The following is a 15,157-nucleotide window of genomic DNA, read 5'->3' on the forward strand; positions in this document are numbered from 1 at the left end:
CATAACCCTGCGTAATAAAGAACGACGCGAAACGTCTGACTGAGCAATGGTATAGGCAGAATGGCGCCCCCTTTAGATGGTTAGGAGGGGGGCGCCTCCCCCCCCCCCCCGCCCCCCGTGCGCGCGCCTATCATATTGAGAACACGTAAGCGACACGGCGTAGGTTATCGGCCCTCCAGTCCAGTGACCCGGGCCAACCACTGACGCTGGCTAAATAGCGATACTTACGCAACGCCAGGTAGAACGTTGCCTTTCATTCATATTACACGGCGACGGTATGATGTCATTCGTGACGTTGCGCAGAAACGCCATACGTGACGTTTCGGCCCGGTTACGTCACCCCAACCAGTCGGGGTGCAAACAGACTTTCCAAATCCGTACCCGCAAAACAACGCTCACTTGCACCAAGTAGGTACGAATGCAATATTCTTTTTTCGGGCCTGGGAATGGGGTTCAGTTTTTTTTCTCTGAATGTACGTGAATGTACAGTCAAAGACAAAAGTTTACGGACCACGCGAGCTTGTGGCCAAGAGCCTATTCGCGACATTTCCGCTACGTAAGCGGCGATCGACAGCAGCGCTACGTCCAAGACACGATTCATTCCTTAATCGATGGCCTGGCTGTTTTCCCGTTGGGCACGAATATTTTCCACCTTTCACTTTTTAACGCGACGCGCTCTTCGACAGCCACGGCTACGTGCTTCTTTTCGAAAGCAGTTTATCAGCATAACTGTTATCACTGGCAACCTTTCTCGCAAAGTGATATATACCCGACGGCACACCGTTCGAAGCACGCCGTGGTAGCTTTAATTCTGCTATCAAAGTAGAAGTGTGACGCTCATGCCGCAGCTAAGCGCTTTGCGAACTAAATATGTACTGCGCGCACGAACGAACTAGGTATGTACTGCGCGTTAATCGAGAACTGATATGCCAGTGAACATCAAGAAGACTCGTTTCCGTCCCTGTGCTGCGGTCGATGGTAGATGGCGCACCGCTAGGTGGAGCGGACAGGCAGTTTGACACGCGCTCGCGTGGCCCGTAAACTTTTGTGGTTGACTGTACGTGTGTGAACGTACGTGGCATCATTGTGGACATTTGAACAAGTGCTGCTGTAGGATATCGCCGTAGCCTCATGCCTTGCTGATTTTTCCCAACAGATACAGAACTGCACACGCTACATACGAAAGTACAGACGGGCGAGGACAGCTGGAATAGAATCAGTTTTGTCGTTACAGGGGTCCTATACCGTAGCACGGGACACTATTACGTTTTTAGTCCTCTCTGATTGCGCATTTCGAAATACGTCACGGGCGGCGCCGGCGGCGTGGAGCGTCACGAAGCGGAGCAAACGGAAATACCTCCGTGTTCCATGATACTGTGTGCATAGGCGTGCGCAGGGTTCCCTCCCAATTATTTCAATGTATGGCGCTGACATTGCGCACCCCCCCCCCCCCGACCCCCTGTGCGCACGCCTATGACTGTGGGCCCTCAGCATCATGTTCCTCGTTCTCAACGAGAAATTCGTTTTCTAAGTATGACAGCTTCCTTTAAAACTACAAAATGATAAAGCAAACTGACGCGATCTTGCGCAAGAATAAAATGTTATCCCCGTTGTCTCATCTTCGTATCACTTTTTTTTTCCATTTGTTCACTTCAGTCGATGCGTAGCAGCGTTCGCTCTTATCACTTCTACCGTCGCTCTCTTTCGCTGCTCCTGTTGCTTGCGGCACGCCTGCGCGCTGTTCTTGTCGACGGCGCGCTGCAGAATTATGTTGCAATGTCCGCCAAATGTCACCGAACGAAGGCGTACTGCATGGCGGCATGGCGTGCGAGCACGGAAACGGAAGGCAAGATGACGCTATTTTGCTTTCCAAGAAGCGAGAGGTAAGCACGCTTTGAAAGCGGTAAGCGCACCAACACAGGGACAACGAACACGACACACAGCGCGCTTTTTGTTGTCCCTGTCTTGGTGCTATTACAGGTTTAATATTTCACTATAGCAACTAGCTCGGACCCAGCCTCTAATTAAGCACGCTTCTGATGCAGTCGTTAAGATGGTTAGCCGGCAACCTATTAGGCAGTTTTAGTATAGGGTATGCAGAGACATGGAGCGTTCGTTGGGTGCGATAAGCTACTTTCTGTAACTTAACGTGTGTCCCAAGATGATAACGTACGACGGCATGCGCAGTGGCGACGAACGCTAACGCAGAACTTTCAGTGCCGTATTCTAAAACTGCCTATTGAAACAGTCTAACTGAATAGAACTCCGTACGAGGTACACACATTTATGTATCTGTAAAGACACTGACGCCACATACTGACGGCAGCTCCTGTGTCGAGTGAAATCTAGCTGAATTAAGAATTTTGAATGCGTTCTAGCAAGGAGGTAGTTAGAGAACACCCGCAGCGGTGGTCTAATGGCTATGGTGCTCGACTGCTAACCCGAAGGTCGCGGGATCGAATCCCGGCCGCGGCGGCCGCATTTCGATGGAGGCGAAATGCTAGAGGCCCGTGTACTTAGGTTTAGGTGCACGTTAAAGAACCACAGGTGATCGAGATTTCCAGAGCCCTCCACTACGGCGTCTCCCTAAATCATGGCGCGATTTTGACACCTAAAACCTGAAACAATATTAAGTTAGAGAACGCTACGTCGGCTTGTTCTTCTCCGTTAGGCATTGCAAGTCATCTGTCGATCCGCGAAGTGCGGAAAATGACTGGTGGACGGTGTCAATTCGACGTTGTCTGCTGCGTAAGCGTGACGCTTTGTGGTGTTACGAAGCGAAAAATTTCCTAGGCACTATTAAAAACTGCCTCGTTTTGTTTGTTCCCTGTTCATCGAATGTTCACCAGCGATGTACGATATTCGCGATTGCCTACCGACAGCAAGGTAGCCTAGTTGCTTTTTGACTGAGAACAAGTGAGTTCAGCTTCCCCGCAAGCGTTGCTGCCACGCTGAAAACTGGATACTTCAGATGACAGCCGGCTTGATGGTGCACTCTTTTTGCCTTTACCGGCAATTATTTTTCTCTAATCGTTCATTCTACACATATTGGATTTTCGCAAATGTACCTGCGTTTCATCGACCTGGTTCTTGTAAGTGCTATTTTGTCGAGTTTCAAGCAAGCAGGAACCAGCGGGGCCAGCCAGTTTATAGCGCAGACGCGACGCTGGCGCCGCGTCCGGGCGCCCTAGAATGGTAGCATTTCGCATTTGCCCGCAAACGCGACAGAGGGCGACAGCAGTCCCACATTATGTGCATGTACAGTGGTGGTTAGATGTGTGTGTAGCCACTTATGTGTACGCGGTATCGTTTTCTTTTTTTCTTTCTTTCTTTAAGTCCTTAGGCCAGGGCATCGGTTGATGCCCGCCCGTTACAAAGGGTGAGGCCATAAATCCAAATCCAATCGACGTTTAGCGTGCTTCGCTGGAATGCACGCGTTGCACTCGGTAAAGCCAACTCCAGGAATCCATTCCCACTTTTAGGATTTCTCGCCTTCGGGATTCGCATTGTTTTCCACACTGTCCTGTCGTTTCCTAGGTCATCTAAATGGCATGTTGCCTTGTGGGTCGCAAGAAATGTTACAGACTCAAGCACTTAGAGCATATGTTAGGCTGAGCGAGAACTGAGCTTTTTTCGCAATTCTGCTGCACTTTTGTCCCCCAGAGTACACACATGTGCACTGTCAGGATCATCGTAAAGTGCTTGTTAGACCACCTCCGCACAGCTTTTTTCGTATTTATTTTATTTTGTATAACCCTGTTACACTGTCACTCCCTTGAATCCCTTCTATACTACTCAAAGGACCCCGGCAAGGGGAAGGGGGGGGGGAGGGGAGGTTAAGGCGCTGCGGTGAAACCTTGCCCCCTCCCCCCTAATAGAGAACCCTGCGCGCGCACACACAGGCACACCAGAATTCCTTTTTTGAGGAGCGTAGTAGCCTGTGGACGCTTCCAGCAGCAACACAGCTTAGCCAGATTATTAGTTCATGTTTTATTATTTTCGTTTATTAGCCCGCAAATATTCCCCTTATTCCTTTGGCTTCATGATGCTCCACCTTGACCCCCTCCCCCGAATAGAGAACCCTACAGAGACACACACACACACGCATGCACGCATATACCAGAGCTTTTTTTTTTTTTTCGGAGCGTAGTAGCCTGTGGGCGCTTCCAGCAGCTACACAGCTTAGCCAGATTGTTAATCCACGTTTTACTATTTTCATTTAATTAACCCTCGAATATTCACCTTATTCCTTTCTTGCGCAAACCTTGAAATAAATGACAACATTCCGTTCAAAATAAAATGTTACATGAGTATTTATTATGAAAGATATTACGAGGGTGGTAGATCGGCTAATGTTGGTGAAACATGTGGCGAAGCAATTCATTGCCTTTTTTTATTACCCGCTTCCTTTGTTCTTGTCGTTGTTGTAGTCACGCGGAAGTCTTTTGGATTTGCCGTGCTCTCCGTAAAGACCTTTGGTTGTTCAGCCGACTTTTGTGTCTTATGTTGATTATTAGTGCAGCCAAGATGGCGACGGCGCCACCCGCAACAACTCCGCCAATCGGTATCCATTTCGACAGTGTCAAAAATACGTTTAACCCACGTGTACTCACTCTGGCGGCGGGAAGTGCTTCTACATATGAGGTGAAATTAAAGACAGTCAGAGTTTGGGTAGCGGTGGATACAGCCCTTTCTATCGAAGTGGTAGAAAGTGTAGTCGGAGACGACGTAGTCGTCGCAATCGTGGAGCGCTTCGTGCTCTGTACTGTAGTTGACGCAGTACTTGCAGTTGTGCGACTGGTAGGTGCTTCCGTAGTTGAAGGACGAGAAGTGGTAGTGAGTGTTTTCGTTGTAACACTTTCCGTTGTTGTTGTGGGGCTTTCAGTGGTTGTGGTTGCCGTCTCCGTAGTTGACGTTGTAGGCATTGTGCTCGTAGCCTCCGTAGTACTCTCTGTAGTCGTAGCCGCAGTAGTGCTCAGTGGCGGAGCTTCGTAGAACAGCGGCACGACGTTGGATGTGTTTGATTTGAGGCCGTCTTTGTTGGTGGCGCGTGCTGCAACGTAAGCCTTCCATGCGAATGCACCGTCATGCTGTGGTGTGGCTAAGCTGGTCGGCAAGTAGGAGCTGACGGTGTGCTTGGTAAGCGAAGAGTGCTCGTCGAGGCTTTGATACTTCGGGTTAAATTCCGCGATTTTCGCTTGACTGTCGAAGTCTGATTTCAGCCTGACGTAATCCGTACTGGCCCTAATCTCCACTGATGACGCTGCGAGAGAAGAGTCCCACAAAACGGATAAGCATTATACACGTAAATGTATATACGTGGCTTTTGTGTGTGTGTGTGTGTGTGTGTGTGTGTGTGTGTGTGTGTGTGTGTGTGTGTGTGTGTGTGTGTGTGTGTGTGTGTGTGTGTGTGTGTGTGTGTGTGTGTGTGTGTGTGTGTGTGTGTGTGTCACATTTATCACATGGTGTATAAATGAACTTCGTAATATTCGAACGGTAAGTATCACAGCAAATGAGACGATATTTGAGGAACTAGCCTTAAGCAGGGACTTAAGCCTTCGCCGAAAATACACATGCACGAACATATACATAAAGGGTGGTTGAATCCCCTGAAAAAAAAAAGAAGCGAAGAGAAGGGGGCGCTTTTCAGGAGTGTCGGTCTGGTGTAGATCCTGCGCTAAATGCAGCTCCCCTACTGTGAAACCTGAGGAAGTGCGTAGCACGGGCACCCAGCGATTCCCGCTCGTAGAGCTCCTACTGTTCCGTTTACCAAACCCTCGATGACGTCAATATTTGAGGTGAGCATGTAGGGTTTTCCTGGCACGAGATCTTGTTAGGGATATTCGCAAACTCGGTGTGCGACATGCGCACTACTTTTTGCTGTGCTTTATCGAGTTCCTGCATGTTACGGCAGTTGAGATACGCGTAATCTGCAGCGAGTTCCGTCAGGTTGTTTTCCCCTTCAGATGTCTCGTTGGAGGCAGGAGCAATCGCGTGCTCGGCGAGACGGTGGCGCCCTCTCTTGTGCGGTGCAGGAGTCAACCTCATGTTTTCGAAGCACATTTAGCTATTTTAAGTTAATTATGGTGATCACTTTTTGGTTATTTCTGGTAATTATATTATTTGAGACCTCGTTTATTTATTTTAACCCGGTTTTGAACATTGCTAGCCTTGTTTTATGCCTGTATTTACCACTTGATTGTGAGCGTGATCACGCCACACGAGATCCATGGATGAAGGAAAGAAGATAGATTTTAAGGGCTCGTTTTTCTATGTTAGACACAATGTTAACCCTTTCAGTCCCAAATTAATTTATTTTAAATGTAAGCAACCGGTTTTTAAATTTTGGGATGTGCACGATCATGGTAACTAAAAAATGAAAAAAAAACTTTGCTCACAGACGACAACATTAATGAGAACCAACAGACAATAATGCCAAGGGAAGTATAGGAAATGTTATTTGTAATAATTGGATATAAATGTGAAGAAAGTAAAGTGGACGAAAAGGTAACTTGCCGCCAGCAGGGACCAAACTTGCCACCTTCGAATAACGCCCCCATAGCTCAGTGGTAGAGCATCGGACGCGTTATTCGAAGGTCGCAGGTTCGGTCCCAGCTGCCGGCGGCAAGTTATCTTTCCGTCTACTTTACTTTCCTCACATTTATATTCTAATTACTACAAATAACATCCCTTATATTTCCTTGGCATTATTGTCTGTTAGTTCTCATTAATATTGAGAACCATGGATGAACGACAAGCCGGGCCCCTAAAGTGCTACGCACTTAAGATTCTGGCTACGTCCCGGCTTGCCCTGTGGACGTCCTACCAAATTGTCCTTCGGCTGCAGGTTATGTAACTACAGACAGGTCTACTGTTTTAGACGCTAAAAGTTAACATACATGGAAATTTTTTTCAATATCAGTGCTGACCTTTCCCGGACGTCAAATGAGCTCCAGGCCATGTAAATGTCAGTTCGAACAACAAGGAGCCGTTCTCTGCTAGACGCATGTGAGCCGTGGCAAGGTCCCGGATGTTCCCGGGAGGCACGTGAGTTCTCGAGATGGGTTTGGTCACTTGGAACGACCCTCCTGACGCAACCCTGTCGAACGGATCGACAGGTTCCGCGCCGGAAAGGCTGTAAGTTGCGGCTGCTGCCGTCGTGTTCGTGAGGATGAAGTCGTCCATGGGATGCTCAGACGCAAGGCCTAGGATTGATCCTGCGAAGTTTGTCAATAGGACGTGAAGCTCCGCTACACTGTTCAAACAGACCACGACATCGAGGGAAGCGTGCAGGTCGTCTGCACAGGTGTACAGGGGTGCTATTCTCGGAACTGTCCAGTTAGTTTACAGTTCATTTCGGCCGCCGTTGATTGGCCGGCGCTTGACGAGCAGCGCTCCCCCTGTTTTCGATTTTCTGTTAATGCCGGGCTTTTTATTTGGGCACAGCGATCTTCGTAGGTATGTGCCACAGAATTTGGGCAAGCCCCACTACTCGCCTCCGGATTGGGCAGAGCAATGTTCGCAGCATAGCCCAGCCGGGAGAGGGCAAGTGCACAGCGAGAGGGATGCATAGCTTAAGCCAAGTATAGGTGAGAGTGAAGCCTAGCGCAGCAAGGAGACTGAAAGGGAAGCGAGGAAGAGGAGGTGGGAGAAGGTAAAGCATAGCTAAGCAGACGGATGTCCAGGCAAGAGAGGGGATCGATGAGGGAGAGACGATGTGAGAGAAGTGCAGGTGGTGGAGCGGAGAGAAAGACAAAGGCAAGCAGGGAGGAGGAGCGGCGGCGCAGGTGGTAGGGCGGAGCCCGGCGAGGGATAGCCAATGTGAAAGGCTTTTGGTGTAGCGCGAAGGAAACACGGACACGAGAAGGCACATAGGAACACCACACAGCGCTTATGTGCCTTCTCGCATCTGTGTTTTCTTCGCGCTACACCAAAAGCCTTCTATATGAGTAACCAACAAGCCCACGTTGCATCCCTCATTGATAGCCAATGCCCCGCTGCGCCGAGAACAGGTGACATGACGTTGGTGATTACGTCAGCTGTCTGTGGTGAAAGCGAGACGGTGTATGACAATGCCTAACTCCTTTAGAATTGCTAAACCATGCTCTGCATTGCCTAGCTTTGCATTACTTTACACTCCATCGTTGTGGCTTCCCCTAAGCTCCGCTGTACCTTGGTCTTTACGACTTTGTCAGTAAAAGCCATGCATATGTTTTCTTCAGCAACGTAATTTTGACGTGACGGAGCTTCCACAGCTCTCGACACAAATGAGAGGAACGGAACGCGCTTCAATGCGGCGAACGCAGCCTCCTGAGAACGGCTTTTGGCCGCGCGAATATCGGAGGCGGTGCATTAACTGTGATCGCTTTAGCCCTCGACTTAGGTTGAACGTGGCCCTCCCGTTTATCGCACCTGCGCGAGTACGTCATGGCCTGCGGCTTTTTGCAACAACTGAACGTGGTCTGATGACGTCAGGCCGAAGTGGACATGTCCACTAAATGGGCAGTTCCAGCATAGCTCCCCGGCTCGCTTCTCTGTAATTCCCAGACATACTTGCTTTTTAAGCAAATCAAGCAAGGGGATATTAGTTCTTTCGTGGCACTAACTATTTATTAGCTCAAATCTGCAGTCGACCCGCCACGATGGTTGAGCGGTTATGGTGCTCGACTGTTGACCCGAAGGCGCCGGGATCGAATGCCGGCCGCGGCGGCAGCATTTCGATGGAGGCGGAATGCTAGAGGCTCGTGTACTTAGAGTTAGGTGCGCGTTGAAGAACACCAGATGGTCAAAATTTCCGGAGCCCTCCACAACTGCCTCCCTCATAATTATATCGTGGTTTTGGAACGTAAAACCACAGTTATTATTATTATTATTATTATTATTATTATTATTATTATTATTATTATTATTATTATTATTATTATTATTATTATTATTATTATTATTATTATTATTATTATTATTTATCTGTTATCGACAACGAGCGTGTCGATATGGGTCGAAGTTATCCAGCTTGCAGAAAAGGAGGAGGAAAAGCTCTGATCATAAAATTGAAAAAACGGTACTGAGTTAAATAAGAGAAAAAATTGAGTAATACTATTAAGAGAAAATTGGGATAAAATAAGAAAGTAAAGCAAGCGACAACGGCAAACGAATGAAACATGCCTTGCGGTAATAGTTTGGCGATGCGACTAGTTTTTTTGTTTTTTTAAATTGAGCTGCAGTATGGGGAATGTTCAGCGCAGGCGCTACACTTACCTGTGCTCTCGTCATTAGAAGCATTCGCGGCTTCGCCGAATGCGCACGCAGGGCTGTCCGTAGGATAAGCCAGCAGAGTCCCATTCTGGTGCGACACGCGCGCTGTCACTTTGTACCTTCCTTTACCAGTGAAGTCTGTGAAGTAGCCACTGTATGTTCCATCACCGGCGTGGTTGTCGGGCTCTGGTTTCACGTGAAAACAGAGTGTAAGTTTGCACATGCACTGTTACCTTACAGCATGTGCTATAAACAGAAAACTGGTAGGCAACGCCATCATTTCGTTCAGGCTGAACAAAGACAGTGTCGGGTTCATAACGGCAAATAGCTAAGATTAGTCAACACTAGTCAACATTTACCACGATTCCGCTAAAACGAGTCATCACTAGGCATAATTTATTCAACACCAGCCAAAATCAACCTACACCATACTGTGCTCACGAATGTTGCTTTGCCCTCCCTCCCCCTTCCCTTTTTTCCCCCTCTAATAAAAAACCCTGCGCACGCCTGCGCACGGCCATATCCTATCACAGAAAGTGACTGCAAGTCTACATCTTCAGTAAGCACGTCATCAGTCATATCCTTACACACAATTCTCACCTCTTCCGTCGTCGTGGAGCAGAAGCGTCGACTCGCGCTGCTGTTTGGGTCCGTATACTGCAGCGAGTACAGAGGCGCCGAGGACGACCTTCTCTCCTCTGTTTACCTTGGCGTAGACGATCGCCGCGTCTGGTCGGTCTACCAGCATGTTGGCCATGGTGCAGGAGACCTGAATGGGCTCTACGCCTTCTTTTCTGGCTTTAGACTTCACCTGAATGCTGACTTCCCCTTTGTCGGAGCTCGACACGTGAAGAACCCAAGTGCCAGCCTTCGGGACCGAAAGAAATAGATATGTATTTTCAAATGTCTCAAGTTCGTCAACATACCGCACGTCACGCACATAGTGTATTGCTGACATCGTGATAGTACTACCGTGGATGTCTTGGCGAGTTAGTCGCAGCGCACGATTTTCCTGTGAACAGCACAGAATCTTAGGAAATGTCTGTTGCGTCATTTTCACTCTATTCTGCCTTTTATTGCGATAGTAGTTATGTGGATGCTCCGCGCGCATTTATGCCGCCGCCGTCCTCTGTGCGAGTGAAAGCGTGCGAGGGCAGCTGACGATCGTGGCTTACGCGGAGAGGAAATGCGCCTGCACTCTTTCTTCACGAGAAAGACCTATGGTGGTTGTGGAGAGGGGGGAGGGGCATTGTTGCTTACGCAGCAACCATTGGCGTAGCCGGGGGGGAGCGGGGGGGGGGGGGAGGGGTTGAAGTTGAAGTTTATTGCCACATAGTTACAAAGCATGTATAAACAGCAAGGATGGTGGGATAAAAGCTGCATATAGGCAGCTTGACTGGTCCCACCTCCCCGTACCATAACAGCAGCAACATGACAAGTACTCGCACTTGTTGCAATATTAAAATAGAAATACACAAAGCAAAGTGATAAACATCAAGAAACACACATTTCCAAGAAACACAAAAGCAAGGTTGACATTCATAATATTAGTTGAAGCAGCGCGTTTTTAGGAACATAACGTATGTTTTCATCGCATAGTTTATTTAGTGTGGAGGGAAGACAGTAGCAAAGTGTTTGAAGACCATAGTTTGTGCGTGGTCGCGGAACTGCCCATTGTTCGGTGTGTCGGTTTAAGCGAGTGTTGGGGGTTTCAACCCTCCGCCCCCCTGGCTACGCCAATGGTCGCTGTCTAAGCAACAAATCCCCCCCCCCCCTTCCGCAACCCCCATGGGTCTTTCGCGCGTGGAGTGTTTCTTCAGTTTTGCACATAAAGTTCGGTTGAACCTCCTCCCCTCCGAAAACAATTTCTGGCTACGCCCCTGGCAGTAATTGCGTACTTTAAAGGGGCCCTGCAACACTTTTTGAGCAGGGTCAAAAAGCGCTGCCAATCGGTAGTCGAGGCTCCCGAGAACACGCGAGCCAAATATAATAGCGAAGCGAACGGCCTGGAATTTACAATAAATTCTCAAAGTCAGCTGAAAATTGCTTCCTCTTCTCTCGACAAATGATGTATTAGTCCGCAATATATGACGCGATTGTCGGCAGTTCCACCATTGGCTGATGTTATAATCACCATAACACCCTCATTATTACCTTCGTTGTTAATGTTGAGTTCAATAAGTAGATAAAATGTATGTTTATATTGTGTTATGCCGTTAAAACACCGAACAAACATTAATATTAGCACTTCCGGTCTCACCGACAGCTCGTCTGCTCGTGGTTGCGTGGTTGCGTTTTCTTCACCATGCGCAGTGCCGAAAGCGTGAATATTTCTGTGCTTTTGACCATCGCCGGTTGCCGTTGAGAGTGGCAGCCGTTCGAGTGTTGCCTCGTCAGCTGGAAACTGCATCGTCGGCACGTTCTCACGACCGACCGAGGGAGCGGTGCAGCATTTCTCCGATAACAATGCTGGCGCCGGCTAGCTTATGTTATGATACCTGTGTTCGCTGTATGGCGAGAGTCCCGTTCGCTGTCTGTTCAGTATGTCATCGAGCCGTACCTCGGCGTATCCTCCCCGTAGTCTCAGGTTCCCGAGAAACCGCGAAACAGCAACCAAGCAGACTCGCATTCTCACGGTAGCAGCAGACAGCCGGGGGATGGGTCCGCGCCGGCCCGATGTCCCACGATCCTTTCTTCTAGTCTTTAGTTCTTTGTTGTCAGCCCGCACTCGCTGTGCGCCCGCATTCGAAGAGCAAACAGCATCGAAGTACCGCCACTGGGAGAAGGGTGCACGCAGCTTTGCCGTGTTGAATACGATTCAAGCGCGAGCAGTGCGACGAGGCGGTGTATCGGAGTGTGGGTCGAAATCCATCTCAGCTGTCATTCATTCCAAACGCGCACGCAGGTTTGCGTCCATGGTTGGCAGGGCGATGAAAACACTACGGCAGTTCGAGGTGCACACCCAACATTACCAAACCGACTCACAGTTTTCAAGCACGCGCGATACACGGTGCGATGGCCTCCGCTCGACGACGAGCGCGCAAGCCGACCGGAAGTGGCGCCACAGACCACGTGGTTGCGCCGAGACGCCAGAGAGAAAAAAATGAAGAAAAAAAAAAATGCCGCCGGCGCTCACGTAACTCTTCGGCGCCTCCTCGCACCTCCGCCCTCCCTCCCTTCACGCCCCGCGCAGCTTTCCGCGCGCTAGCGGCGTTGAGTTGAGGGAGAAAGCTGCGGAACGTGACTTCTATAATTTATGAACCCCACTTAGACTTGACGGATTCGAAAAATTTTTGCGGCATATGACTCGTGAAGAGTCATACGTCAATAATGAGACTATTCCAATATAACTAAGAAAGGTGTTGCAGGGCCCCTTTAAGTAGCCGGGTGCGGTCGCGCGGGCCCTATCTTGACAAAGATAGGCAGACTGCTCATACCTTTGTACGTGCTCCGTCATCAGCGCTAAGTTGGCATTGTAGCGGTAGGCAACACAAACGTCGCTGCGCTCGCTGCAGTGGCCGCATTTGCCAACCTTGTGTTAAGTGGCGCTAGGTCGGATGCCAAAGGAGTCACCTGCCAGCCTTATTTTGTATAACACTCTAATTTGTTAGTATCGAATTCATTGCTTCGCCCTTGCGGTGAAAATGTGACTTTCTCTAAAAGGAATATACGCTTTTTTTGTGCGCAAAACGTTTCAGAAAAGAAGACAGAAAGGACAGAGCGCACACTTACAACCAGTTTATTGCTGGTTGTAAGTGTGCGCTCTATCCTTTCTGTCTTCTTTTCTGAAACGTTTTGCGCACAAAAAAAGCGTATATTCCTTTTAGAATGCAGTACCAACCAGCCCAAGTAGCCACCCCGGTGACTTTCTCTTAAGTGGACTTGTGTGCTGCCCACACCATCATGAGATAGTACTGTTGTGCGAAGCTGCTGACGAAAAGAGGCGGGAGAGGGCTTAATGTGGACGAATGAAAGGCATGGGAGGCGGAAATAAAATGAGGTGCCCAATCCCCTTCAGAACTTCTGGGACAACTCGGAGTAACAATTGTAATGCTCCGGTTGGGCAATGTGGTTCAGCTTCATTGCAGTTGGAGCCCTGCGGAAGGGTAGCTTAAACTCACCATGCAAACTTCCATGCATGGCGTGAAGTCTGCCCTTAAAAGCATTAAGCTAAGTTCGTGTGTGAGTAGAAATCACGATACTGTACTTTTTTCATTTCTCCTCGAACAGACACGACTGCTGAAAACCAGAGAAAGGTTCGTACCGACCAAAATAATTTAGTCCAGCACTGTTTCCAAAAATTGTTCTACATTCCACAAGGTCTGTTGCTGTCAATTCAATGTTCATTTATTCACGAAACGTAAATTACTAGTCTACAAGGACTGTACTTTACTATTCTATCTCAAATATCGTAAACCACCTGTATATTCATATAGTCCACGAATTTCAGAATGAATAGTCTTGAAAAGTAGTAGTATCTTGTACAAACTTACCTCTGCTGTGCTTGGTATCAATATAGCAATGCCGGCGTCTGTGGAAGACTCGTGACAAGCTTGGCATCGCTGTCCGCTAGGGTCGACGAGCCACGCTTTCATCTGGACCTTGCGTTGACCATTACCTTTGATGTAGACTACTGTTTCGTTACCAACGCTACTGTCCACTTGAAATGGCTGTTCCAACAACTTGTTCAGGGGTTGCACGGTATCCACAAGCTTTGTGTAAAAATTCCGGAGATAGAACAAAACAACTTGGTTAGATCGAGAACCTTATAGAACGCAGCAGGTTGTTGCACGTATTTTTTGCATTGACATGTTTCATCCTCATACCAACGCGTTACATCCTCACACCAACATGTTTAGTTTTTTCTCGGTCCGAGGAGAGGTAGAGCTTACGCCTCGGCTATGCTAGTTTCTTGCCGCTGCCTAACTTCAGTGAAAAGTACATTTTATTGTTAATCTTTCTCAGTCGCACTGCTTGCTGTCTTAATTTCTGTTTTTTGGGTTTAACATTTGTACGAGCTCGCTAATGTCCGCTACTTTTAAAATGTTCAATGCCACGTTTCATTTTTTTAAGCGTTAGTACTTTTTCACTCTTTTTCTCCTCTCACTCCTTCCATGGGCCAAATAGGACTGCATTATATTAAAAAACGGGGGGGGGGGGGGACACGAAAAAGAACCTTAAAGTGTTACACCTGGACTGTTCTCCAAGCCCAACATACAATTTTATCCTTACCGTTTGAGATCGTGAAGCCCGTCCACGCGAAGGCGTGGTTGCCCTGACGAAAGCTGCCTCCATTTCCAGTGCTGTGTTTCCGGTCAGATCTTTAATAGCAAACGCTTTGCCTCGAGTCTCGGAGGCGAGTTTTTCCAGTTTGTCGTCAGCCTTTGCTCCCACTGCCAGTGTGTTCACTACGACCTTTGCCTTGAATAGCAGTGGCATAACGGATTCGATTCTCGGATCTCTGTTCTCTTCGCCGTCGCTTAGCAAAGCTATGATTGCGCCCTCCGTCGTCTTGGCGGCATCTTCAAGATGCTGAAAGCGTGAAAAAGTGTCCTTGAGAACATGATCTTGTTGTATGCGAAAACAGACCATGTTCAAGAAATCCACGCGTGTCCACGAGGTGAATCATGACGAGTGGGCGAAGCTCTGGGTATCGTATGAGTGAGTAACCATACGTTACCCGAGCGTTGCCCCATATAATGTAAATTGAGTGACATAAAGTGACAAAGAGTCGACGACAAAGCTAGGTCCTAAGGTCCATAATGTCTACGTTGAAGTCGCCGACTTAATTGTATAAAGACTTTGTGCTTGTAGGTGTTTTATATTGCTCTGTCACAATTATGATTTATGTTCGTCTATTCTAAACGTTTCTTTTGATTCACATACACACATATATGTTTCG

At 48.3% G+C, this 15,157-nt stretch overlaps 2 protein-coding genes across 2 annotated transcripts in view; one reads left to right on the forward strand and one right to left on the reverse strand.

Moving 5' to 3' along the window:
* Positions 1-15,157, forward strand: part of LOC119406976 (calcium-activated chloride channel regulator 1) — a 174,065-nt gene that overhangs the window by 25,401 nt on the left and 133,507 nt on the right. The gene's annotated exons all lie outside the window — the stretch shown is intronic.
* The window catches only part of LOC119372328 (calcium-activated chloride channel regulator 3A-1), a 29,469-nt gene continuing 18,962 nt past the window's right edge, over positions 4,651-15,157 (reverse strand). Inside the window, exons 10-15 of the mRNA XM_049419846.1 lie at positions 14,488-14,787; positions 9,856-10,123; positions 9,259-9,441; positions 6,930-7,217; positions 4,899-5,263; positions 4,651-4,857 (exon numbers count right to left, since the gene is read on the reverse strand). Of these exons, the coding sequence (XP_049275803.1) occupies positions 4,651-4,857; positions 4,899-5,263; positions 6,930-7,217; positions 9,259-9,441; positions 9,856-10,123; positions 14,488-14,787 (1,611 nt within the window). The remainder of the gene's footprint in view (positions 4,858-4,898; positions 5,264-6,929; positions 7,218-9,258; positions 9,442-9,855; positions 10,124-14,487; positions 14,788-15,157) is intronic.

The sequence above is a fragment of the Rhipicephalus sanguineus genome, chromosome 10 (assembly GCF_013339695.2).
Source record: "Rhipicephalus sanguineus isolate Rsan-2018 chromosome 10, BIME_Rsan_1.4, whole genome shotgun sequence".
In the NCBI taxonomy this organism is placed as follows: domain Eukaryota; kingdom Metazoa; phylum Arthropoda; class Arachnida; order Ixodida; family Ixodidae; genus Rhipicephalus; species Rhipicephalus sanguineus.